The sequence below is a fragment of the Rousettus aegyptiacus genome, unplaced genomic scaffold (genome assembly GCF_014176215.1).
Source record: "Rousettus aegyptiacus isolate mRouAeg1 unplaced genomic scaffold, mRouAeg1.p scaffold_m13_p_3, whole genome shotgun sequence".
Classification (NCBI taxonomy): Eukaryota; Metazoa; Chordata; class Mammalia; order Chiroptera; family Pteropodidae; genus Rousettus; species Rousettus aegyptiacus.
The window spans coordinates 151,379,128-151,405,878 of record NW_023416306.1 but is presented as its reverse complement, the minus strand read 5'-3'; the positions used below and the strand labels follow the sequence as shown (position 1 = coordinate 151,405,878).

General features: G+C 45.5%; 1 protein-coding gene across 3 annotated transcripts in view; it reads right to left on the bottom strand.

Moving 5' to 3' along the window:
- Positions 1 to 20,090: 20,090 nt before the first annotated feature.
- Positions 20,091 to 26,751, bottom strand: part of RGS6 (regulator of G protein signaling 6) — a 450,793-nt gene continuing 444,132 nt past the window's right edge. For all 3 annotated transcript variants that reach the window (XM_016118656.2, XM_036239113.1, XM_016118658.2), the window contains one exon: positions 20,091 to 26,744. In XM_016118656.2, the coding sequence (XP_015974142.1) occupies positions 26,694 to 26,744 (51 nt within the window). In that variant the 3' untranslated portion in view covers positions 20,091 to 26,693. The remainder of the gene's footprint in view (positions 26,745 to 26,751) is intronic.

Genomic DNA, 26,751 nt, shown 5'->3' with positions numbered 1-26,751 from the left:
GTTGACAGCCTCTTGGGAACAAGCGAATTTGGCTGCAATCATCAGAAGACTTGAGGATGGACTTTGCTTGTTACACTGGTTAACTCCTCAGCTTTCCCGCGGAGAGCGTTTTCAGAGAGTGCTCAGGGTACTTTTTATTTTTCTTCTTTTTGGCTGCTTCATTTCTTTATGGGAAGACTGAGTAAGCCTAGCTCACCTGGAGTCAGTGTGGTTGCATGGTAAGGAATCCCAGGTGTTTATTGTTTTTTATCCTTGTCTCAGGCCTTTGGATAACTCACCTCCTGGGGCAGAGGAGGACGCAGGGACCCTCCTGTAGGATTTAGATGGCAGAATGGGAAAGTGGGCAGCGAGGAGATGGCAGGAGAAGCAGGAGGGCCTGGCCCGGGTCAGCTATAGGTCTCTTCAGGGCAGATGTATCCATTTGCTGTAGCTTCAGGCATGTTTTCCATCTATTTTCACGTGTGTGTGTTTATTCTCTTCTGCAAACTGATCTGCCACCACACAAGATCGGTGTCTGCTGGCACGCTCCACTTCCAGCACCCAGGCAGCCTCTGCAGGCCACCGAACCCAGTGGGCACTACTAAATGCTGAGTGTGACTCAAGGCCAACAGCTCCATTAGAAAAGCAGTCACCAGAGGACCTCATTTACGTTTAGGTCTGTTAATGCCACAAGCGTTCACTGAGGAACTTCTAGGTGTCTGCACCACACACACGGGCATTACACAATTATTTCGGTCTGAAGCCAATGGAGAGATCAAATTTACTTTTCCAGCCCAACCTAGTTTAATATACTTATCATGTAAAAAAACATATTGGGGAAAAAAGGAAAGATAAGATGAAAAAAATCGTCCATAATTCCATCACCAAGATAATTACTGTTAATATTTTCTCAGCTCTCTCTACTTGCATGCATATTATTTTAAATAAATGGATTCATTTGTATATTCAAATTTATTTTCTTCACCTCATTTCCAACATTTTTAAAAACTTGTTCCTAAGCATTGTCTTGATTCTTTATATAACATTTTTTTTTTCTGTTCATTAAAATAATAGATGCTCATTGTGGAAAAACGTAAGTTGGAAGAGGCTACACAGCGTCACACAACTTCCACCCAGATGTAGCTACTGCATTTTCAAGTCTTTTTTTCCATAATTTTATTTGTATGTGTTTTACAATATTGGCAACTATATGCCATGTCCAGTCTATTAAAAGTTTTTTTTTTTTTTTAAAAAAGGTTAGTGAAATAATATGTGCACATGGTTAAGTGAACATAGCTATAGATTTGCTCGGAATGAAAGGCAGTGCCGGTGTCTACTTTCGTGTCCCCAGTCCTGTTGCTCAGGGCCAGCTGCTCTTGGCCTTTCTGGAATTTTCGTCCGGTGCTTATGTCAGTCTGTATCTCCGGCGGACACGGGTCTCCCACTGTTTTGCTGCTTATCGATGTTGGACATTACCCACTAGGCTTCCTGCTTTCACGATATGGTGTCTCCGTCTCTATCTCCTCCATGGTGATAATTCCTCTATTGGCTACTTTTCACTGTAAGCAACAGACATCTCTTTTTAGTCTTGCTTTATTGACTCTATACATTATTTCGACTCCTCATTTTCCATATGGAGGATATTGACCCCACTCCCCCGCCTTTTTCTGCTTTCCTTCCGTATTCCGTGGATCAACTTGTGTCTACAGTACTTTGTTTTTTTTCAGTGTCAACATCTATGTGGCGTTCCGCAACAATTAAATTTTCCATCTTTCCTATAGGTTCATCTGGAAAATTAAGAATCAGTAAACTATGTTTTTGTCTTTGTGTCTGTATCACCATGATTCACTGCAGAGCCGAGAAGTACTTACTCCAAGGGTCCATTTGCTGCTGGAAAAGCTCTGTTTTGTCTGGGTTTTTCTTGTCTGTTTTCTTTGTCTTTATCAAACTCTATTTCACCCCAACCTTTTCATCCGATGAGGTAATCCAGCAGGTTTATTGTCCTAATATTTGGACACGGAATTTCTAGATTGAGCTTTGATTTCTTATCTTTTCTTTCTTTTTTATTTTGATTTACTTTCTTTGAGAGTTTCCACAATTTTCTCTGGGCTCACTCTCTCTCTCTCTCTCTCTCTCTCTCTCTCTCTCTCTCTCTCTCCCCCCCCCTCTCCCTCTCCCTCTCTCAGACTGGAACACATTTACGTTTTGTTTAGGGTGATGTGAGGAGTACTTGATTGCTTTCTGTGCCACAGCCTGGCAGGGTAGGGAACAGATTGTTCCACCTACGATATTGAATTAATCCTCCTGCAGTAACAACCTTGCCTCACTCCTGTTCTTCTTCACACTGACATTTCTGAGTCCCCAGCCTTCTTCCTTTGGCCGAATCGCCCAGTGATTGTGCTCTAGGTTGAGGGACCCATCACTCTGCTGGGTCGGTTACCACTCCTCTATGAGATTTCCAACTTGCCCACATCTTTTGAATTTGGGCCCCCTACTTGATCTCTTTTCCTTTACTATCATTTAGGGGTCTTGGAGAGGGATGCATGCAGTTAATGTGCCAATTTTTTTTTTTTTTACTGAAAGTATAGACATTTTTTTAAATGAAAAATTATTGAGATATAATTAAAGTTCACTGTTTTAACAAATGCATCACAGTCAAGATATAGAATATTTCCATCTCCAAAAAGTTCCTTTGTGCCCCTTCCCAGTCAATCCTTATACCTGCTTCCTCACCCAGCCTCAAGGAACTAGTACTTTTGCTCGTTCTAGGATTTTATATAAATGAAACATACAGTATGGGCACTTTCGAGTCTGGTTTCTTTTTCTTGATGTAGCTTTTGTGAGATTCTTCCAGGGTATTATGTATATCAAATACCGTGTTCTTTTTTTTTTTATTGGTGAGTAACATTCCTCTATATGTAGGAGCCACAGATTGTTCCCCACTTCCCTATCGGTGAACATTTAGGTTCTCACCAGTTTTGATGAAGAGATGATGAACATTTACATTCAAGGGAGAGAGGGGTTGCTGGATTGTGCGGTAAGAGTATGTTTAACTTTATGAGAACCTGCCAAACTCTTCTCCAAAGTTTCTGGACTAGTTTAAACTCCCACTAGCAATAAATGAGTGTTCCAGTTCTTCCATATCTTTGCAATACTTAATATTACCTTTCTTTTTAATTTTAGACATTCCAGTGAGTGTGTAGTGGTATCTCATTGGTTCAATTTGCATTTCTCTGATGACTACTGATTTTGAACATCTTTTCACATGCTTATTATCCATTTTACATATTTTCTTTTGTGAAGTGTCTTCAAATCTTTTGCCACCTTTTAACTGGGTTATTTCCTTATTTAGATGTAAGATTGTTCTATATTTTGCAGTCAAGTCTCTTGTGAGATAGTGCCTATATGTTTTTGAGCTGTGTGTTTTCCCATTTTATATTGCATTGTAAGCAATTCTTCATGTAATTACTTTGTTAGAAAACATATTTAATATCTGCTAATATTCTGCAATACACATGTATCATTATTTATTTAAATAAGTTTTTTTTTAATTGTTGGACATTTATGTTTCCACTTTTGTGGCTCTCCTTTAGGATGGATTCCTATAAGCAAAGTAACAAAGTCAAAAGGTAGTATATATTAAGGACTTTTGATATATACTGCCAAATTTCTTTCCAAAAAATTTGCACCAATTTAAATGAAACCAGTGGCAGGTGGAAACTCCATGTTATTACTATCACTGCCAGTTTTGGATATTCTTACTTAAAAAAAAAAAAAAGGCTAATTTAACGGGTAGAAACGGTAGTTGTTTTTAAGCTGCATTTCTTAACTTATTAGTGTGGTTGGATGTATTTCCAAGTGTTTAGTAATAACTTATTTTTCCTCCTCCATGAATTGTTTATTCATATCTTTTGTTCTCAAATGGGGTTTGAGGTATATTTCCCAACTCTGCAAAGAAGTTGCAGTGGGTGCGAGTGGATGCAAGTGTTCGGCACTGGGGTCAGGGGAGGAGAGACTCGTGCAGGCCACCAACCAGAAAGCGGGGTGCTGGATTGATGGGGTGCACTGGGACACCTGGGTACCCTCCACACTCCTTTCTTGGCTCGGGTGAACCAGTTTGTGAAGACTTCCATTTTTTTCTGTAACTAGGTAAAGGGAAACACTGCCTTTGTCTCAAAAAAGGAGGGACAAAAGCTAACCTTCTGAGAGTTAGATTGTAACTTTGTCACCTAATGGAGCAGGATGGTGTTATGTAAGGTCATCAGACAGGGTCAAAATGGCTCCCAGGCCAGCAAGTTTTGATAGGAACCTTAACAAAAGAATTACCAGATCTAAATAAAATAATAAGTTTGCCTCTCAGGAGGGGGAAAAGGTGTGGTTCTAAGAAATCAAAATGAATGTAAAAATGTTCCAGGCCTGTGGGTGAGAAGGTCACTAAATTGTGATCCTCAAATTTCACTATGGTCATGCAGAATGTGCCCCAAATGTTTTGAACCCAGGAGTACCTCACATATCCCCACGGTAAGTCCCTCATGTGGAGGTGGGAGTCCCCAGGGATGTCTCTCATGAGCTTATGGATGATAGGTCCCTCAATAACATTTATGAGAGTCCCCAGGGAACCCCATACATCACTTCACAAACAAATCTGCCCCAAGTATTTCTGGGAACTCCCAGGGGGTATCTCACAAGGGTTGACAGATAAGAGTCCCTCTGATATTAAAGGTGTCCTTACATAGTGTCTCACATCTGCACCCCAACCTGTTCCTCTACCCCAATGTTCTTGGGGGTCTTCAGGAAGAATTGCATCTGAGTTCACGAATAAGGCTCCAACTCGAGGTTTCCTGAGTCCTAGAGCCTCCCACCAGATGTCTGACTAGGCGCTGCCCTCTCTTGGTGGGTGATGATGTCTCCCCTGATTGGAGCTTTTGGGATACCAAAGCTGCAGAATGATTTGAAGGAAAATGAGGTCAAATCCATCTTTCTCCTCTGTTGGAGGGCGGTCAAGCAGGACAGTCTGTGCCTCGGTGTTTTACGTAGAGTTAGTCAACAGTTCTTTCAGTTTTTACTAACAGTTCTGTTCTTAATGGTTCATATAGGAGTCTTGGTGTGCTGGCCTAGGAGATATATCTGAAGGATAGAATTATTCTTCTGATGACAGAGGCTTTGTTGCCAGGTTAAGTTCACCATATCTGGCTGCTTCTCTCCCTAGGATGAACTCTTTCCAAGGAGAATCCACAGGCCTCCTTGTAAATGGATGTATTTTTCAGTTGCTATTTTAAGGATAAAGGGATTCATTGCAAGGTGCAGGGTCGATTCTACTGAAGAGTCAGGAAACAAGCCAGGAGAAATGCCCACAGACTGTTGGAGCAGAAACCCACTTTTGGGTCCACCTGGATGCATTCCATTATCTCTGATGCCAGGGACCAGGCAGTAGTTCTTCCACCAAAGCTTCTCCCCAAAACCAAACACTTCACCAGTTCTGATCTCACAGCACATGGCTGCCACCTCATATTACTCACTTCCATTATCTGACTGTCTGATGGGTGCATCTCTCTGCTTGGTGAAAGTAGGTCGTGTGGGAACATTTTTAGGATGTGGTTTCCAGTTTTTGTCTCTCCAGTGCAAAAAGGCATGTGAGAAGGGGTTTGGCGTGATTGTTAGGTGAGCTCAGTGGACACATCCCACTAGCTTACCAGAAACACATAGACATGGCTGACTCTCAAGGACTCACTAAAATGTCCAGAATTAAAAAGCAGGGTAATAGCAGAACCATATTCAAGAATAAAGGGCTGTCATGGCTTCATACGGTGTTAATACTTTTTGGGGACTGTTGCTCTGGTATGAGGATTCTATCTTTTTATTCCTTGTGGCCATTATATCCCTACTGTGTAGATGAACTCTGTATAGTTTCTTGTTTTGGTATTAAATAATCAGATAATATTACTAATTCTTCTTATTCTTATTGGTTGACTAGTTGACTCATCCCTCAAATATTTACCAAGTGCTTATTATGTGCCATGTACTGCAATAATATTTAAAGATATTAAAAAGAATATGATATAGTCTCTATTCTTAAGAATCTTGCTGTCTCACAGGGAAGGAGTCAAGACATCAGGCCATTATGAGAGAGCTGTGAGTACCAGGATAGAGAGGGAAGACCAAGATGACCTGGGGATGGAGTGGGGATGGATTGTGTTGGGCGTATTGTTTCAAGGTAGAGTGAGTTCTGCAAGGAGTCCTAAAGGTCAGAGAAGGTAGAGTTGGAAAGACCTTCCTGGCCAAAGAGCCACAAGTCCTAAGAAGTACTTAGGGAACACTAAATCTTGCATAAAGGCCGAAGCATAACTCCAGGGGTGGGATGGAAATAGATGAGGTCAGAGGCCTCAACAGGGGTCAGTTCATAAAGGATCTGGAATTCTGTGATCTGAATTCAGACTTCATCCTGAAGAGAATTCAGCTTTTATTCTGAAGATAGCTGCTGAATAGTTTTAAATAGTACAATAATGGGTTCAGATTTGTGTCTTAGAAAAATAAGACAACTATGTGGCAGCCATGTGGAGTATAGACTAGAGAGAGCCAGGGAGAGTAGGTTGAAGACCTAGCCCAGGTGAGTATTTTGAGACTTGAACTAGTGTCAAGGTGGAAGGAGAGAAGAGGATGTGTGGGAGAGATGTATAGAAGATTGACCCCCAGGACACATCTCATCTTTCATGGAATGATAGGGATGAGGGAAAAGCATGAAGAAGTAGATGCTTTGATTTGTCACTTTGAATCCCTCAGGACCAAAAGAATTACTTCTCCAGCTACTGGGAGAATTGCCTCTGGCTGTAGACAAATATCTTGTCCAAGGTCACGTCACCTTCCTGGATAGCCCACATCCAATGACTGGTCAACATTAGGGAAGAAAAGCTACATCAAAGACCCTTTGTTCAACCTCAAGATAATTCTGAGGGCCATCCCACCTTCAGAACATCCTAAAGTGTTGGCTGAGACTTTACTGCAGCTCAGTGTCTTTTTTCCTTCGAAATCTGCTTTCCTCCCTTTTCTTCCACAAATGGGTATTCCAAGGGCACTTTTCAATAGATCTCTTGTGCCAATCTTCATCTAAGATACTGCTTTATGGGAAACCCAAATCTACAATGGATGATGTCCAACTTCCTGGCTTGTGAGCAGTGTAGATGATGTTGTCATTCACTGATATGTGGAATATAGAAAAAGAAGTTGATTTGGTGTGGATGAGAGAGAGATCGTGAGTTCAACTTTGGAAAAGGTGAGCTTGAAATTCTTGATACTTTCAGACAGTCAGAACTAAATTTCAAGAGAAATGTGTAGACTGCAAGTATATATTTGGGACTCATTAGTGTTCTGGGGTTAGTTTAAGTCTTAGATTGGCCCGCATCCCAACAGAAAGCATATATCCAATTTCCTGGAAATGGAAATGCCATGATCCATGGGTTTCTTCATCTTTGGCTTCACATACAGCTCCTGACTGATTTCTGAATTCCTGATCTGTTGGGTAATTCTGGCCTTTATTCCTGTATATCTAGCATCTGACCCTGGTTTGACCCCATCCTACAGATATACTCCAGCTCCAGCCTCTCCTATATTCGCCCACTGCATTTTTGGCCTTGACCCAACTCCCCAGGATCTGACTTTTCTCCCTGTCTGCATGATTCAATGCCAAACCCACTCCTGGTGTTAATCCCTTCTAGAATCCTGAGCATCCCAATGGTAAATATTGTTGAGCTAGCCACTGTCAATCCCTGCCTCCTCTAGACTCTCTCAGCTGAAAATAGTGATGCTTACAATCCATGACTATGTAGGTTTCTGGAACCCTTCACTATTGGCTCTCTGTAGGATCACACATTATCAGGATGCTGCTATTCCACTGTCTTTGAACATCAACCTGTCTCACCGTGGGCCTCTGCACCAGCTCTTTTCTTGTTGCCTGTGCGGTTAGCTGATTCCTTCTTGTCATTCAGAAGTGTAGTTTCAAATGTCAGCTTTTCAGAAAGGAATCCCTTAGTCACCCAATCTAAAGTAGCCACCCAGTTCTTCTCTATAACATCACCCTATTTTATTTTTGTGAATAGCAGTTATTACTATCTGACTTCTTTTTATTTGTCTCTCTGTCTTCCCTTAACTGGAATGTAAGTCTCTGAAAAGGAGGGTCCTTATGGGAATCATTCACTATTCTGTTCCCTAGAACAGTGCCTGGCAAATGGTAGGTGTTCAATAAATACCTGAACTGTGGTAGGTGTTCAATAAACGTTGAACAGCTGGTTGAATTAATCTGTCCTTTGGTTGATGTGGCCCCTTATTAGATTGAACATCTCCAGATACTGCATCAACTGGAATTAAATCTGGAGTCTTCACCAGCTGTCTCCAAGTTTCCGGCATGCTCTAAGGCAAAACCTGCCTCAAATATGACCATTTATGTTATAAGAATCCAGACTCATCCCTTGCCTTCTTGGCCATCAGTTCATTTCATCTCTTGGATGATGATTCTTTCTCATTTTGTTTTCTCCTGCACTGGTGGCTTGATTGATGGTTATTAGCAGAGGGTGGTCCATTTATGTGAAACACCTGCTTCCCACCTGTATCCCCTTGAGCAGCCAGCATTGGACCCCGTGCAAGAAGCTTGTGGGTGTCTTTCATAGCTGAATGGGCTTCCAGAATTTTCTCTAGGCGTCAGATCCAAACTGGCACCATATGGATGACCATCTGTATGTCATTTAACCAGCATCAAACACATCTGCCAGCTTGTGAAAGGGACCTGGGGAGGCTTGGGGGCACCAAGGATTGATGGAAAAACTGGCCCAAGAAGAAGGCCGAGCCAGCTAGAGCAGTTTCCACTTTGTGAGTTAGGTTGTAATTCAGCTGACTTCCCTTCCTTTGGTCATAAAACCAGCAAACACCAGCTCAGAAGATTGTGTTCTTGCATCACTCTAATCAACCCATTCTGAAAGCAGTGGACAAATGTGTCAAAGTAATTTTACCCAACCCAGTGTTGAAAAGCACATCTTGGCACATCAAAGTTCCCATGGTTGGGGAACAAGATGGCATGGAGGCTATGATTATGTTCCTAGTCCTTGCATCATAGTCAAATCATTCATCCAACTTGGGTCAAACTATACTGCATGCTAATTACCAAGCATTGTTCCTTAGGTCAGTGATAAGACTCACAGAACCAAGAGTCAACACATTTGGTTGGATGGATCTAGAGGGAAATACACTAGTTAAAATGTAGAGGAAACTGAGGTGAAACTGAACATACTCTATTTGAAAACACTTCTTTATTCTGCATGTGTGATTTGCATGTATGATTTTGCCATCTTATCCCTAATTATACTCACCCCAAGCTATTGCCCCATTGGGTCATTAGGTGATTTGCAACCTCCTCCCTTATTTTATTTGTTCTTTCATGAGTCCAACCATTTGACACTTTGACATGCTTTTCCAGTGTTCCATGCTGTAATAGGCGTAGAGGATACAAAGTTGACTACAATGACACCCTTGCCCTGGAGGAGCCCAAAGACAGATGAGGGAGGAAGCTGCATGGATATTACGCATCAATAAGCCCATGACAGAGGTCCTTATCCCAAACTTTGGGGAAGGAGGGATCAGAGAAGGCTGTTGGATAGGGGTGAAATCTGAGCCAAGCTCTGAAGGAGGAATAGGATTTAGCTGAGGCAGGAGGAGAAGGGAAAGCGTTCCAGGCAGAGGCAATAGTGCTTGCGAAGGCTGCTAGTGAGGTAAGCAGAACTGTTGGGACACTAAGAGCAGTATGGCCACAGCATAGACGCATGGACGTGCAAAGGCTCAGACGAGGAGTTTGGATATCATCTGAAGGACAACGAGAGCTATGGAAAGATTGATCAAAGGTATTAGAGGATCAGACCTGAAATTCCTGGCAGGTGATTTTGGCTGCAGTGTGGAAAATGGATTGGAGAGAGATGCAATCGCACGCAGAGGGCCAGGTCAGGCTGTTGTGGTGGCAACCGGGAACAGCTAGAGTGGAAGTGGAAAGGAGGAGAGTGGTTGGGTCAAAGGGGTGTAAGTACAGAATTTGTAATTGATTGGATGTGGAGGGAGGTGGACTTTAGTCTTTGGAGAATGAATGAATGGGGGTGCCATGAGCAAAGACAAGGAACCCCATGGGACAGCAGGTGGGAATTCTTCTTCTATCTACGGCCTCTGAAGGAGCAGTTCTGGATCAGCCAAATGGCTCAGAAAGGCCTGGTCAGGGGTCTTCATCTATATGGGACTCTGAGGACCCCTCTCTCAGCTGCCCCTAGAAATCCGATTGCTGTTGTGACCCCTTGGGAAGCCTGAAGGGGACAGGACAGCGACACTTGGCTTTGGGCACTGGACACTGCCCCTGCTGGGGTGCAGAATGAGGCCACCTGCCTATGAACTAAAAAGAAGTGTTTACAAGCCAACTGAGTCTCTAGACCATGAATTGAAAAGGGGACTCATGGCTTGTATTTGCTCATAGGGGGCAAGTGGAACAGGTAGAGGGCAGGGCTTTGGCTGGAGGGCCCTGCTCCCTTTTGAGGGCCAGGGAAGTGGATATTTTGACTGTGGTTAGCTGGAGACCTGAGTCCTAGCCCCTTCGTCATGAAGGAAGCTGAAGAGCTACTTGAAAGAGATTATATGCATAGATTATACCAACACAGACTTTGCTTTCTCTGGAAAGTAATTTCAAAACCACTTCATTCTCCACCTGCATTTGGCTAATGGCCTGATTATAGCCACCCTAATAACCTTCAAACACTCTCAGGAGCAGCTTTGGCTCTGAAAGGTGCCACTCCCTTTACTCCTTGCCCGCTTTCATGCTTCTCTGGGACTGCAATGACAACAGCTATTTATTCCTCCCAGGGCCCAAGTTACTTGGAGGAGAGGCAGATGGCTGTGGGCTAATTCCTGAAGTACACTTCTGGGGACCATCAGCTCAGGCTCCCAGGCTGACATCCCACACAAGCTACAGGTCAGAAGAGGAACACTTCCTATGAATATGGATGTTGAGGATGGAGGCTGATTGCTCTGTTCTGCAGGGCAAAGCTGTCGCCCTAGGTGGGAATGACATTTTTGCTGAGATACAGGGTCAAGGCTGAGGGTTGTTTCCTGAGCCCCAAGGCAAGACATTTTAAGATTTAGGATGCTGGCCTCTGGAGAAAGGTATCACTATCAGGAAAGGCAGCACAGAGAGGGCTTTGTGTTTGGTACACAATCCCTCCATTCAATTCTTTTCTCCTGCCCTGACAGTACCTAGTGAAGAGTCTGGATGGTCAGGTGCTGTAGGAGGAGTTTTCTGGTGGCTAAGAATTTGCAGGAACCACCACGAAGATGTCTTTCATTTCTTAGGGGCTAGTGTCTTGGCTCTTGCCTCAGCTGATAATGTTCCTCTGGTTGCTCTTTGTTCTTCTTTGTTATTGCCTAAACCTCACCCAACCTCGGTGGTGCAGCTCATGCCCCACCCACTTAATCATTGAACGCATCCCTATGACTCTAGCCCACACTGATCTAACTTACATTATGTGAAGAGCTCACTTACTGCTATGACTTTCAGTTGGGCACATCATTGTATGTTGCATGGTCACTCATTGCTCTGTATGTCTGCACTGAGATTGGGTCTCATGTATATACCGAGTCTCATGTACGCACCAAGACTGTGAGTACTTTGTAGTCAGGGGCAATGCTCTGTACTGTATGTATATTGTGGGTCTCCTGTGGCACTTGGTTGGTGCTGAGCAGTCAGCATTCTGAGGGATGGGCCTCCAGGACGTCAGTGGCGCTGGCCATTGTCGCTGGATATCATTATCCTAGGGCTGTGGAAGTGCTTCATCCTGAGAGATGCCAGTGGAGAATGGTCCATCGACTTCCCTTTAGTGTCTCAGGGCTGGATGTTTCATCCTCTTCCTGCCATTCCATAGCCCCTTAGTAGGTCTGTGGGAAGTGGGCTGTATTCTGAATTGGGTTCATTATTGAGATGACCAGCTTCTCTCCTGGTGTAACACTCTGGCCTAATTTTGATGGTGTTCTGCTGAAGATGGTATATGTGGCATGAGACAGTGATGACTAGGGGCAGTGTTTACCTATTCAGAGGACCTGAACCGCTCAGGAGTTTCCATAATCCTATGCGTTCGTCTGAGTCATTTCTCTTCCCAGAAGAACCTCACAGCATCCCTTTCATTAGTGTCCATCTGACAAATACTTACTCCTTGAGCCTTCGCTCAAATGTCACCAGTCTACTGTAGTGTCTTGCAATCTCTGGCCCCCAGATTCCAAAACGTTTTATAATTCCTTTCATTTTAGTGCTTTTTACATGAAGCCACATTCTTTTATGTGCCTAACCCACTGGCAGACTCCTGTGAACTCTTTCAGGGTCAGACTCTGCCTCCTTTGCCCTTGCATTCACAGCCCTAACCTGACACATCCTGCGTGTGCAATACACAATTGTGAAATTGAACCGAGTGAATTCCGATGGCAGTACGGAGACATCGAGATGTTTTAAACAAGAAATAGATATATTTTGATAAGTGTTGAAGGCCTTTGGTCCAAGACAGGGATGTTACTGCAAATAATCAAGGTTGAGTTCCAGAACTCGCCTTTAGCAGAGGCAGTAAGAATGGGGTAAAGGCAGTAAGAATTGACAGGATCCAATGTCAGGTAGGGATTAAGATTAGAGGTTGAATCTAAGGCATTAGAAAGTGGGGTAAATGGGGTATCCTCAGGGGAGGAATGTCATATGAAAGTAAGAAGATTTGAGTATGTCCTACAAGATAGTAAAGGTCATCTCAAGCCAAAGAAAAATTTGAGGAGCACTTTTTTCCCCTCAAGTTAGTAACAATAAGGCCTCTTGAATGGGAGAAATTAAGTTCTAATGGCCAGAGAAGGTAGATAGGCTATTTGTGTTCTGGGCTTGAAGAGAGAAGTAGACAAGCGAGCCATGAGTCAGTACCCAGGTGTAAAAGAATTTCAACCATTTGCTGTAAGGACTGGGACAGTTTACGGGTCACAGGTTCTGGCCTCTGGAGGGAGAGAAGAGGCTTTTATCCTGTGCCAATTCCCAAGCCACTCATACAGCCTCTGTACATCACTTGAACATGACACACTCTGACTTCTTCCTCTATTTAAAGCAAGATGTGGTTCAGGTTTTTGAAAGCAATGTCTATCTGTTACTGGGGCTGGTGACCCAGGTTAGATGGCCACGAATTGAGCTCTTCCTGTGTCCCTCAGATCTGGAAATAGCAGCTCAGTGACATGAAGAAGTGGCTTTCTTCCATAGAGGCTGGGCTTGGCTCTTTCCAAGGACACTGGGAAATTTAAGTCACCTTTCAGCCTTGAGTGGCAATTGGCACTTTAGATGGCACATATAACTGGAGCTTTAGTGCCTGGTTCAGACAGGTGTGTGGTGTGAGGACACTTCGTCCTGGCTGTGTTTTATTACATATATGGGCAGCCTACCCTAGCTTTCCTCAAATTATGTTTGTCTTGATGTTTCCTGGTGACATTTCAGCCATTGCCCCGTCATGCTAAGAAACGAAGCTGCACCAAACATGTGTGCTTTTCAGAGATGGAGTAAAAAGAGCAACTATTGAGATAGAAAGGATGGGAGAGACAGAGGTCAGAGATAAATGCTAAGAGCTGGTGATGCTACAGAAAGGTAGAACCCTAGCCATGTGTAAATGTAGAGAACTCTGTTTCTTCTCCGAGAGATTTTGCTCAAATGTTCTAAATTTAGGCACAGTAGACCACCCTTAGCAGATGCCATTTCAAACTTCCAACATAATTGCTCAGAAAATTTTCATATAGATATAAATTTCATGTAGACATGAACGTAGAATTCTGGGGAAGAGAAAATTATCAATAGCATTGGTACCCTTCCTGAGTTAGAGACAGTTTATGGCTTCACTGTTACTGTCAATACCCTGCCTGTGACAGCTCCCTGTTGAGAACTTCAGTGCAGATGTGCATAAAGATGGCTTTCATGAATGAAATGGAGGTTCAGTCTCGTGAGCCTGGGGGCCCTCTACCAGCAGACTTACTCTTCAGATTGCACCAGTGGTCCCAGAAATAAAAGGGGGGAGTTCTCTGAACAGAAGGTAATGCTGTCATAAAGCCCATGTATTTATTTCCACTTGAAAGGCACAAGGCATCTCAAAGCCTTGGGCTCTCAAACTGGGGCCCAGATTTAGAAGCTAGTGTAAATTAGTATTACTAATGAAATTTGCTTGGTTTCAGATCCCCTCAGAAAATTGTTAAGTCTTCCCAAGGTATCATGGGCAGCAGATTAGGGGCACCAAAGGCCTGGACAAGGGTAAGTGGACCCATTGTACTGAGAACCCCAGATTGAAAGAGAAGAGAAGAACTGCATTCCAGCTCTCCAAATCTCTTTGCATCATGGGATCATAACATGGCTCTAAGGACAGCACTGTACCACAAAGCTATACTCATTTTGATGGCATTTCTGCAAATGGTTCCAAATTGTTAAAACAATCAGACAAAGAGTTTATGCTTTAAGGTGTAGAATGCATCTTATGAAATTATAGGTGTGTCCTGATCAGTCTGCTACTTTAATAATGCATTAAAAAAATGACATTATTGTGTCAGAGACCTGAGTTTCTTTGCTATACATTATCGTCATTTATACTATCTCTATTACAGATTACTGGACGATATTATCCAATGAAGACTCTGCATGCACTTTTTGGGGAGGGGAACACATGATCTTGTTTTGTCATTAGGAACTCTGTATGAGGTGGGCCTGTGTGTGTAGGTGCCCATCTTTGCCTGGCCAAACGGAGATAGAGCTAAACTGGCTTCATAGGATCTGGGGGAAATGCTCTAAATGGAGAAATTGGGAGAATAAAATGTGTGCTGCTTGTGTGGAAAAGAAAGTAAAAGGTGACAGGAGAATCACAAACAAAGGACAATCTTTCCTCAAAGTGTTCGTGGAGACTGAACATGGTCGTATGAAACAGTTCACCTTTAACTCTGTCAAGGGGTCTAATGACTGAAAAATCAAAGGGATATCATCAGACTGTTTTCCTAAGAGGCAATCCCACCAGATGGCCCTCGAAGACTGGGATGGGGAGTCTCTAGCCTGTCCTAGGACGCATTCCCAGAGAGGAGCTGGATGGATGGGAAGAGGTTCTGGAGAAGTCATCCAGTCTGAGGTCTGCTCTGTGCGGAGCTCCACATACAGCATCAGCTTCCCAAAGGGGCTGGCTTTTGTTTCCAGAGGTGATGGAGGTGGTGGAGAAAGGGTGTCCCAGATGTACTTCTGAGGGCAATCTGGGTGAAGCTGGAGGCAGGCACGCCCTTCCTATCCCTTTCACTGATGCTTTCAGGCCACCAACCTATGAACTCTGTCCAGGAGCCTTTCTTCTCCTAAAGGAACATCAGTTGGTTATTCCATCCTCTCCTCATCCTAATTACACTTCTCTATGGACCTCCAGGTCACATCTCCATATTCTCCCAGGACAAGGACTCCAGTCACCCACTCCCAGGCTCTTCCTCCACCTCCTACTGCCATTCCAAGTGACCTTGGCATTCACTGGAATGATCGTTGTCTCTTCCATTCTGACCTACCTGCTCCCCTTCAGTTTAGCTGCACCCATGACCATGCCCTTGTTGCCTCAAAATTACTCCATCTCTGAAATAATATACTCTGAAAAGCTCTTTCTGATCGTCATCTCCTATTGTTTCAGTTCCCTCACTGCTTTTATCCCAGGAAATCTGCTCCCAGCCTGCCAGCTCGGTCCTTACATCCTTTTAGACCAGGTCTTAGGTCTACTGATCCCACACCCTTTCTCCACACCCACTGGAATCCTCCAAAAATACACAACGCTTACCTCTCCCTTTCTAACCTCCACTTTCATTGATTCACCAAGGGGCTTTCTTTATATTCTACCGCTGAGAACCCCTGAATCTGTCCCCTCCCTCCATTCTCATTGCTGGGCTCTTCCCTGGTTGGGGCCAGGTGCTATTGTAATGTTTCTCTTCGATCTCCAGCTCCGACTTCTGTTCTTCCTTCATGCCCACTCCAGTTCCTCACACTCTTCATTCTCCAGTCATAGGCTCCACTCACTGCTCGCTAAATAGGTCGGCAATTTTCAGGCCACCTCCTTCCTCATTTCCTCTTAGGGAGAAGTGGTTCTTCCTCGCTATACGCGTTTCGTTTGTACCTATGTCCCTCTGCCTTGTGTTCCATTGGTTGGTTGCATGTCTGTATCTTCCACCAGAAAGTGTGATCTTCACTTTTACTCCACTCTATAAGTTCAGCAGCTAGAGTACCTGCAACCTGGCCAATATCAATAAACAGTTATAGACTTAAATTTCCCAGGGCATGACTTTCATCAGACCTGCCCCCTGGGTCGTTTATCAGTCCTGCCTCATTCCTACCCATCTTCTTTGGGGACGATGCACTCCTGTCTTTTGTTTCTTCCTCTTTCCTCTGTGGGGCCAATTGCTGAGTGGTCCTTCCTATTCTGCCATTACATGAGGCTGGTCTGTGGAGGGGGCGGGAGGAGGCAGCAGGGACTGGGGAATGGCACAGAACACTGTGTGAGTGAACTGGCAGAAGTTCTGTGGGCTCACCAGCTGGTACCATGTGGGAGAGCCAAAGGGAAAGTTCATTTTTTCCTGCCCAAATCTCAGAATCCTGAGTGCAGTCACGGGCCTTAGTGCTAAAGGCTTAGGAGTGAGAAGTGTCAAGGTCACCTGTGCTTCAAGCCTGACAGGGGAGGGGCTTTGTAGTTGTTGTATGTGTGGGGGTATTGCCAGCCACTGGGCATGTTCAGACAGCTAATAACATGCCAGAGTGAGAGGAAGAGCCACTGACCCAATATGTGATTTATCTTTTGGTTTGATCCCAATGTTTTCTCTTTGTTTCTGACTTGATATATTCATCTGAAGGCTCAGTGAGTTCATGCTGGCAAAGTCTTGCATGAATAGAAGCATTTAACTGCTCAGTAGATTAGCTCATAGTCGTGTGTGTGTGTGTGTGTGTGTGTGTGTGTGCATGTGTGCGCACACACACCCACGCATGTGTACATGGAGCATCGTTATCCTTAACCTCTAAATGAGGAATCTTTCTTCCAGGTTGCTTTGTGAGGTGGCAAGTAGAGAGCCAGCAGAGGGGATTAGAGTTGGTTTAGGGAAAATCAGCCAGATCTCAGCACACAGACCTTTGCCCTGGGGGGTGGAGGGAGGATGGAGGTGGGCATGTTGGTTGGAAAAGAGGTAGATAGGAGTTATGTCTTTTCTGGACTTTATATTCTCTTTCCATACACTTCTCAAGCTGAAAGAAAACATGGGCTGCATGTAGCCCAGTAGTTCCCATCTGACTATAAGAATCACCTAATATTACATTTCCCCAGTTTTATTGAGATTTAATTGACATATACATTGTATTAGTTTAAGATATACCACATAATGATTTGATATATGTATACATTGAGAAAAGATTGCCACAATAAGTTTAGTTAACATCCATCACTTCACATAGTTACATTTTTTTTCTTATGGTGAGAAATTTTAAGGTTTACTCTCGGCAATTTCAAATACCTAATACAGTATTTTTAACTATAGTCTCCATGCTGTACATTATATCCTATGACTATTTATCTTATAACTGGGAGTTTATAGCTTTTGACCCCCTTCACCCATTTACCCACAGAACTTCACCTCCACTTCTGGCAGCCACCAATCTGTTCTGTTTCTATGAATTTGTTTTTTTAGATTCCACATATGTGTGAGACTATATAGTCTATTTGTCTTTCTCTGTCTGACTTATTTCACTTAGCATAATGTCCTCAAGGTCCATTCATGTCTCAAATGGCAGGATATCCTTCTTTTTTATAGCTGAATAATATTCCATTGTATATATATATATCCACCATATTTTCTTTATCCACTTGTCCATTGGTGGATGCTTAGGTTGTATTCATGTCATAGCTATTGCAAGTAAAGCTGCAATGAATGAACATGGTGGTGCAGATATCTCCTCGAAATAGTGATTTTATTTTCTTTGAATATATACTGTAAAGTGGAATTGATGGATTCTATGGTAGTTCTATTTTTAATTTTTTTGGGAACCTCCATACTGGCTGCACCAATTTACATTCTCACCAACAGTGCACAAGGGTTCCCTTTTCTCCACATCCTCTCAGGCACTTGTTATCTCTTAACTTTTTGATAATAGCCATTCTAATAGGTATGAGGTGATATCTCACTGTGGTTTTAATATGCATTTTTGTGATGATTAGTGATGGCGAGTACTTTTTCACATACTTGTTGGCCATTTATATATCTTAGCAAAATTGTCAGTTCAGTTCCTCTGCCCATTTAAAAATTTTATATTTGTTATTGAGTTGTAGGAGTTTCTTATGTATTTTAGGTATTAACCTTTTATCAGATATATGATTTGCAAATATATTTTCTAATTCCATAGGTTGCCTTTCATTTTGTTGATGATTTCCATGGCCATGCAGATAGATTACTTATTAAAATGGAGTTTCCTGGGGTCCTTCTCAAACCTCTTGGTTTGGAATCACTGGAGGTGGTGACTGGCACTCTTTTTGTAGCACTGAGTGGGGCCACCATGAGCCAGCTAAGGCAGCACTGCCTATGACAGCAGATCCAAGACTAGACCCTGAGGCTTTTGATTCCCTCTAGGACATTCCCTCTTACATCTCGAATGTCCCTGGTTCTTCAAGCTTTGGGAAACAAGGTTCATACTGGATGCAGGAGAGTGTGTTGAGTGGATCTCTTACTCTGCAAGCCACTAACCCACCTAATTTAATTAGTTCTCTATAAGAGGGAGCACAAGGGTTTGAATTCCCAGAGTGGGCAGACAGGGCTGACATGGACACTTGCTTTGAGATGATCTGGCACCTACAGACACTGTCTTTCACACTAGGAACGATCTCAAAGTCCTTTGTAGCTAACTGTTTTCTCTAGGAGTCAGCTGTGCTCTCTTGGCGACTTAGAAAAATAGACTTGGATTTCTTCCTGGTATATAGATATTCCTTCTCCTCCTCTTCCTCCTCCATAGCTAGCAATGAAGCTATCATAGACTGCCAAAGTCACGTCTAAGACTCAGGAGCCAACTTGTAGAGGCGCTCACTGGCTCAAAATGGGATACTTTGAATATCAATAATAATAATAATTGTGGTGAATTGAAATATACTAAATCTATTTAAATTTATGAGTTTATAATAATGCTTAAGAACCTCTAATTGTAGCTTCTGGATTTGGAGATTGCTGAGAGAACCCCCAGATTGTTTCTTCCAGTTGGCCTGGTTCGCATGGCTACGCCACTCTATCCTAGATCCCTCTGTCCCCGGGGTCTGTTCCAGCACTTTGCTTCCAGGTATTTTTTATTGCTTCATTATTCTGTGTTAATCTATTTGGAGAAAGCATGGAAAATCTCCGGAGTTATTGGTAGGGGTTTTTCTCTGTCTTTCTCTGATATGCACCATTGCTTCCCTTTGTAAGTAGCTTCTGTAAGATGAATAATCTTGCAGTCTCTTCAGTGAGCAGGTTCTCTGTTCTCAAGAGCAGAGAGCAGCCCCCGTTCTCAAACAGGGGCTCGTGGATTTGGGGGGAGCTGTTAAAAGATGATTTTTGTAGAAGTTGTGACCAGTGGGCCTGAGGGGTGGGTGGTAGTGGGAACCTGGGCTCCAGGCCCTGCTCCTCTACCTCTTTTCTGCTTTCTCCTTCCTACTCTGGGCCTGTTTCTTTACATATAAAAGCAAAACATTGAGAAATGTACTGCTGATATATGCAACAATGTGCACTGTGCTAAGTGAGAGAAGCCAGACTCAAAATGTCTCATACTATATGATTCCTTTTATATGGCTTTTGAAAAAGGCAGAACTATAGGGTCAGAAAACAGATCAATAGCTGCCCAGAACAAAGGGGATGGGGAGAGAGGATTAACCATGAAGGGGTACCAAGGAATTTTGGGGGTGGAAGAGTTACTCTCTATCTTGATTTTTGGTATAAGTTAGTCACAATTTATAATGCTATGTGAAAAAAAGTGAGTTTTACTATATGTAAATTATATCTCAATAAACAAACAAAATATAAATATGCACACATACACACACTCATCTGCTGGACCAGAAAATCTCTAAAGTCCCTTTCAGTGCTAATATTCCCTGATTCTCTTCTGAGGGTCTGGTCGTGGAGTTGCAGGGCAGCAGGAATAGAATCCAGGGCCTTGTTTCATTTTTAAACTTTCTTTCCCTGATTCCTCCTACTCCTCCCCAACTCAAAACAGTCTTTCTGTGATGTAATGGGAAAAAGAGGAAAATAGGCTTCATTGTCTTGATTGGCCATTTTAGGAACGAGGCCACTCCCTCCATGGAGGTACAGGTGTGTCCGTGTGTGCCGGACATTCTCAGAGGATGGGCCCTGCCCAGCCCTTCATCTGAGGTCCGAGGTCTGAATTATTGGCCGGAAACGTAATATTTGTTAACAAGAGCTCAGAATCCAAATTGCAGTGAAGCAGCCACAAAGGCCTGTTAAAAAATGGGCATCTAGATGGGGAGCTCAGAGCATGTGCACAGTGACTTTGGCTTCTATTTTCCACTCAGGGTCTAAAGGAGGAGCCCCCAGCCTCCTGCCCTGCCGTTCACTGAGGCCTAATGCAAGATTATTGATTGAGGCCATCTAAGTGACACTCAGTGAGGGAACCAGGCCCTAGCTGGGAAGACAAAAGCCAGGGGCTTGTTGCAGTAAGAGAGGCTGCTATTTGCACAGACAAAGAAAAACCCCAGAGCCTCCTGCTGGTGCTCAGGCTGGGCCTCACAGCTGGCCTGGGGTCAGAGGGAGTTGCCCAGTGGGGATTTACAAATGTGTCCCATCTCTGCCACCTCTCAGTGCGTCCCTCAGACGCAGCAACAGCTAATACCAGCTCTCATTTCATGAGCACTTACTTTGTGCCAGGGACAGGCCCTCTGTATTAATTCATCATAACCATAAGATTTCAAAAATGTTATCCCTGTTTTACGAATGAGGAAACTTGTGCTCAGATTGGGGCATGTGGCTCAACCTCTCAATTAGATGTTTTTGGTCCACTGAAATAAGCCAGACCTGGCTGGGCTAGCTCCAAGGCTCTGAGGAGACTGAGGCCATGCTTTTGAGGGAGTAGGAGCCTAACAGAAAGCTCAGTTCTAGTTGGAGCATATACCAAGCTACATCCTTCACCCTGAGCCTCTTTAAAACAAACCTTGTCCAGGGAGGCCTGCCCCTTGGTGTGCAGGGTCTGGGACAGATCCTGTAACCCCCACTGCAGGCACCAAAGGGGTTGGTGCAGGAAAAGGGGCCCAGTAAGGCGAGCCAGGAGTCTGTGTGGGTGTTTCTGCTCGGGGAGACAGGTGGAGGGAAAGCATGCCACCAGAGCCCGGGGGACATGCCTTTCAGAGAGCCTCTTTGATGCTTCTCTAAGCCTCAGAAACTGGAGGCTGCTGCGTCCCAGGAAAAGTCCTAGGATCAGGGACAACCATCAGAAGTACTGAAGGTTTCTTGGAGGCTGGGACCAATGAACAATTGGAAGCTGGCACTAAGGGAAAGGACAGCCTCATGCCCTTGACGCCAGAAGTCCCCAAAAGCATGTGGGAGAGAGGAAGCAGTCAGAGTAGATCTCAGACAATCTCGGGTGGGCACGGCTCTTAGTTTTATAGCCAGAAGCTCCAAAGCGCCCCCTCTACTTTGGACCTGGAGCACATCTCTTCTTGGCGGTCAGCAGGTTTGTGAGTGTACACAGTGACAGCTTGCTAAACCAAGATCCTGGAAATAAGCCAAATGGCTCAGCTGCGTAGGAGGAATTCCAGGTTCCTTGGAGGTGGTGGTCATGATCAAGGAGGATGGGGAAATGTGGTTCGTGGTGGGCCAGGACCTGACCATGGGATATGCTACATACCTGACATTTCGGGTGCTGTTGCGGGTGTGACCTTGGTCTTGACCTCATGGGGCAGAAAGTGTTGTTTTGGGAGTTGGCCCAGGTGTTGGAAGAGAAGTTGATTGCTATGCAAGTGTGACTGAAGACCCATTTCCATGCCTCTGAGATCATTTCTTTGGGGAACAAAATTTCTGCATCTGAAGCAAACTCCTAGATGCCGGGTTCATCATTAATAGGACAGCAGTACCACGGTTCCCTTCCCCTTGTTCTCTCCCTCCTCTTATCAGCCTTACTTCTGGGCTTTCAAAGGCCTGCTGCTTTGGCATTAGTGGGAAATGAGATTGTCTTGTCTGTTGCTCAGGAAACCAAGACCCCCATAAGGAGCAGCAGACTTTGATCTTGGGGCCTTGTTTAAGAATGGCAGAACTGGGTCTGGCCACTGGGTTTTGTGGTTGAACACAGACAGGGGGCCATAGAGACCACCCAGCCAAGGAAGCCCTGGGAGTGTCAGGGGCTTCAGCCTTCTGGTGAAACCACCGTCCCAACCTACCAGGATGAGTCCCGTACCCTAGACATCTGGCATCCTGCCTGGGAGTGAGGGGGAAACAGGCTGAGTGTAGATGTGCACGTGTGTTAATGGAGCAGGGTGAGGAGTGGGGAGTAGGGAAAGGTGGTAGATTTTCAGGTACATTTTGCCCAATGAACCTCCAAACCATGGAGCCACACAGAAATAGCTGAATTATAGTGGGTTCAAGTCATTTATTTTTAGATTGTACCAGCATGTTTGGTTCTGGGGTCCAATCCCCAAATTCCAGAAAAATAAACTAATGAGAACCACATGCACTATGAGAAGGCCATTCCAACATGTCTGTGATCATGCGGTGAGTGGGCAGAGAATACAGACCAGGAGCCCTGGGTGTGGAGCAGGGCCTCGCTCCTGGACAGCTGACGGAAACTGGCTCTGAGCCCTCATTGGGGATGGGAAGAGGGCCGAGGTTGGGTCATTTGGACCCTGTCCCTTGTGGCACTGGGCCTCTTATTGCTACATTTGCTACTTTGCTACTTTATGGCCCCTGGATTGTGCCCAGGAAATGCCTATCACTGGGTGGTACTAATGAGTAGGCTGCTGGCGTCTGCTGTTGCCATGGTTACATGAGCACAGGCCTCTCTTCAGAGAGTCCCATGGTGAGTTATCAGGGATTCATTTGGCCACTATTGGACTGTGCCACACATAGTCCTTGCTACATACTCAACGCAGCCAGCCCCTTTGGAGGCTGACGGCACATTGTCCACCTCCCCATCCACCAAGGCTTTCCAGCTCCAGGGCCTTGCTGGAATACCTCCCTCTAATACATTTTGCAAGACCCAACACCAACAGCCCTCAAGCCTTTCCAGCTTCTGGTAAGGCTTCTTAGTGGTAGCTTTTGAAGTCCATGCATTTGGAGCACAATGAGATGGGTGCATTTTAGGAAAGACATCAACTTTCACACCCAGCCAAGGGGCCAGATGGGTAGCAGGCTCCTGGTTCAGCGTCCTGTTGGTGAGGTAGTTTGAACACACCAGCAATCCTTCCAGGGGAAAAGTCCCTAGAGCATGTCTCCAGGTGTTCACTGGTCCAAGAAGCAACTCAGAGTTGTGAGAGTTCCCTTCTAGGTACTGGCCTGACTCCTTAGCAGTGGTGGCCTGGGGGCACTGTCAGCCGACTGCACTGGTGGGCTGGGCCCTACTGTGTTCCTGGGGTACAGCAACACCTTCCCAGGAGATCAAAGCATTACTTTCTGGTAAAGTAGGAGCCCTCTCTCCAGCTCAAAGAGTTACTGCTGTGCAGGCCTGGCCCTCTGGCTGCTGCTGGGCATTTACCTGTGTCAGCCTATAGGTTTTACTCTTCCCACATAGGCCAAGGCTGTATCAGTAAGATGTCCGACACCTGGTATCTGTGTGTCTGTCTTGATGAGTGAGTGGTTGCTTCTAAGGCTGTCCTGATGCTTTGGCCATGGGGCTGCCAACATATTTGTCTTGTGAGCTCTCATTGGGAAGAGTTTGGGGCCCAGAGATGGTGCCCAGTCAGGGGAGCTACGGAAGCTTCTGGAGGCAGGGGAACATGCTTTGCTACGAAACTGCCTTCAAACATTTAATCTGGTCTGAATTTTTGGCTGTGCAGACCAAGCCAACAAGGAACTGGCCAAGACCAGATTTTCCAGGTATACGTTCGTTTTAGAGTCTACACAGTAGACTGAGCTTGGACTGGACAACTGGGTGGAGCAACCCCATGCCACCTTCTGTTGTTAGGCGTGATCTACTGCAGTGGTGGTCACAGGACCGGCATGCCTGGTGGCGGTTGGGATGAAGGGATTATTGCTCTAAAGTACCCTTACCTCTATTGAGCCTGCTGGCTAGCCTTCTCCTTTGGATGTCCCCAGAGGTGTTTTGAAGCTGTTAGCCTGCTCCATCTCAAGGCCACAGTCCTTCTGGTTCTGGGCGGGCCCTCTGGGGACCTCCAAGGTGAATCAAGTCTCAGGTCAGTGTCACTCAAGAACAGCAGACAGAGTGGCTAGGGCAGCCAACTCCGTCCTGTCTGCAGTCATGGGGAAGAGCAAGAGGCAGCCAGGCCATTGCCTTGGATAACTGAGGGCTCAGAGGCACCTGCTGTTCTGGAACTTCCTCTGTCCACATGCCCTGCGCCTCCATGTCAGCACAGCGTGGGGACCATTGGCAGCAAGGGGCGTTCTTTGGGCAATGTTGGGCGCAAAGGAACTTGAACTGCAATTTGGTTCTGAAACAAGAGGTCTGTGTGCAAAGCAAGGGAATTAAAAAAGGGTGGAGGGAGGAGAGGAGGGGTCAAAATACCCCACAGCAAGGGCTAGGGCTTTATTTCAGTCATCATCTCATATCTGCCAAGCGCCAGGCTCTGTGCTGAGGTGGTGTGGAATGCCTCATGAGAACCTGGGTCTATAGCGCCACCCCTGGAGACACTCTGAGGACTCAGCATATGTCATCTAACTTCCACTGAATCTCCAAGAGAGAACAACTACTGCCAGCAGGGGAGACTGAGGCATGGTAGTCAAGAACCCAAAAGGGTACAACCCTAATCAAGACCCTTACTGCCCCCAGTGGCCTGTCTGTGATAGATGAAAACTTGGTGCCCTGGGGACAGGGCCCGGTAGAATCAGACACGACCTGGCATGGGGGTGGGGGTTGGAAAGGTGGTTCATGGGAGCACCCAGGAGGCAGGGTCTGCAAACAAGCTTATGCGCCTTTGGTCACCAGCTGGCAAATTTGCCTATAGGAGCAAAGGAATGCCAGAGATCGCTTTTTTGCTTCTATGTTTGCTGTTTATACATTCCCACGGGAGATTTTTTTCACCTATGGCCAAAAATAGGTCAAAGGAGGACAGTCATAGCAAGTGGGGGAGTGAGGGTCTGAATTCAAACACATGTTGCTTAATACTGCTCTGTCCAAAGGCCCATGAGAGACACATGATAATGACAATAATGAGAGTAGTAGCTACCATTTGCTAAGCACCTACTATGTGTCAGGCACCTGACTTGGTACTTCACATACATTACCTCACAGCCAAGTTGGCGGATGAGCAGTTTGACACACACACGAAGGGAATACAAGTGGATCTCTCGCAGGTTTTTGCAGGTGTTGCTTTCTGTCTGCTCTTTCCCTTGATGACTGGTTTTGTTTAGGGGGGCGGCTTTGCTCGGCCATCAGAGAACCATTTGGCCCTGGCCTAGACCCTCTGTAGCATATGCCCCTCTAGCTTCACGCATCACTGAGACCTGGCTCAGCTGGCGGGGCTACTACCATAAGAATGCCACAATGGGGGGGCTGTCAGCTGTGTGACCCAGTGCCCCGCCCCCCAGTGGGAACCTTCCTGGGGCTGCCGGAGGGGAGGATCCCAATGGCCCCAGAGTTCATGGCCATGTTTATTTTGAGTCAAACGTGAGGGAACAAACCAAGGAAAGGGGCAAAAACAGAATCAATTACGAAATCATAATTTTTTAAAGAGATGGTCAGAATCTTCATCACTGTTAATCCACGAGTTCTTTCATCTACACTAGTGCTTCTCTGGTGTTGGACCCTTGAGGCATTTGACAGGACCAGAAGGCAGCCACCACACCTGTGGAGACCGCTTCAGAAGCTGGCCTCTAATGGGATGAAGGAACGGGAGGCGCAGCCATCCCGAGGTCGCTCAGCGCTGACGGCGTGATTATACGCGTTGCGTGGGGTCAGGTGGCCACGGGGACCGGGGCGGGGGTGTCAGGGGGAGGCAGGAGGAGGGGCGGGGGCGGGGGACGCAGTGGCTATAACTGTGCTGGGTGCTGTGGGTGCACCAGAGAGACGGTGGGGAGATGGGGCGGAACACTGGCTGTGCTCAAGGCCGGACGGTCCTTGCGTTTGCTGGGCGGCGCGATCCCCCAGACAGCCGGATGAGTGATGATAATAAGAATATAATCTCAAGTGATAGTCACAACACCCCGCAAGATGTTCTCCCCTGAACGAGTTAGGGATAAGGACCTCTCAGAGAACGGGGTGTCGGCGCACAACTGTACAAGGAAGAGACAGACGTTTGTAAACAGGGGCCTCTACCGGGCCGACCCCAGGCTCTGTGGACTCTTTCTTTCAGGTCTCCTCGTTCGCCCACCGAATCTCCCCACCGCTGCCTCTCCTTGCCCTCACTCTTTCTCTTTCACAGTGACCAAATCTCCCCGTAAGGAAACTCTGTCCGCGGAGGTGGAGCGCCGCCTCCTGCCCGCGTGGTCCTCTGGCGCCGGCCCTGCGGTGGGAACCTTCAGGAGGACTGCATCAGGCCCGTGAGGCGCTTGCCCGCCAGCGACTTTCCCTGCAGA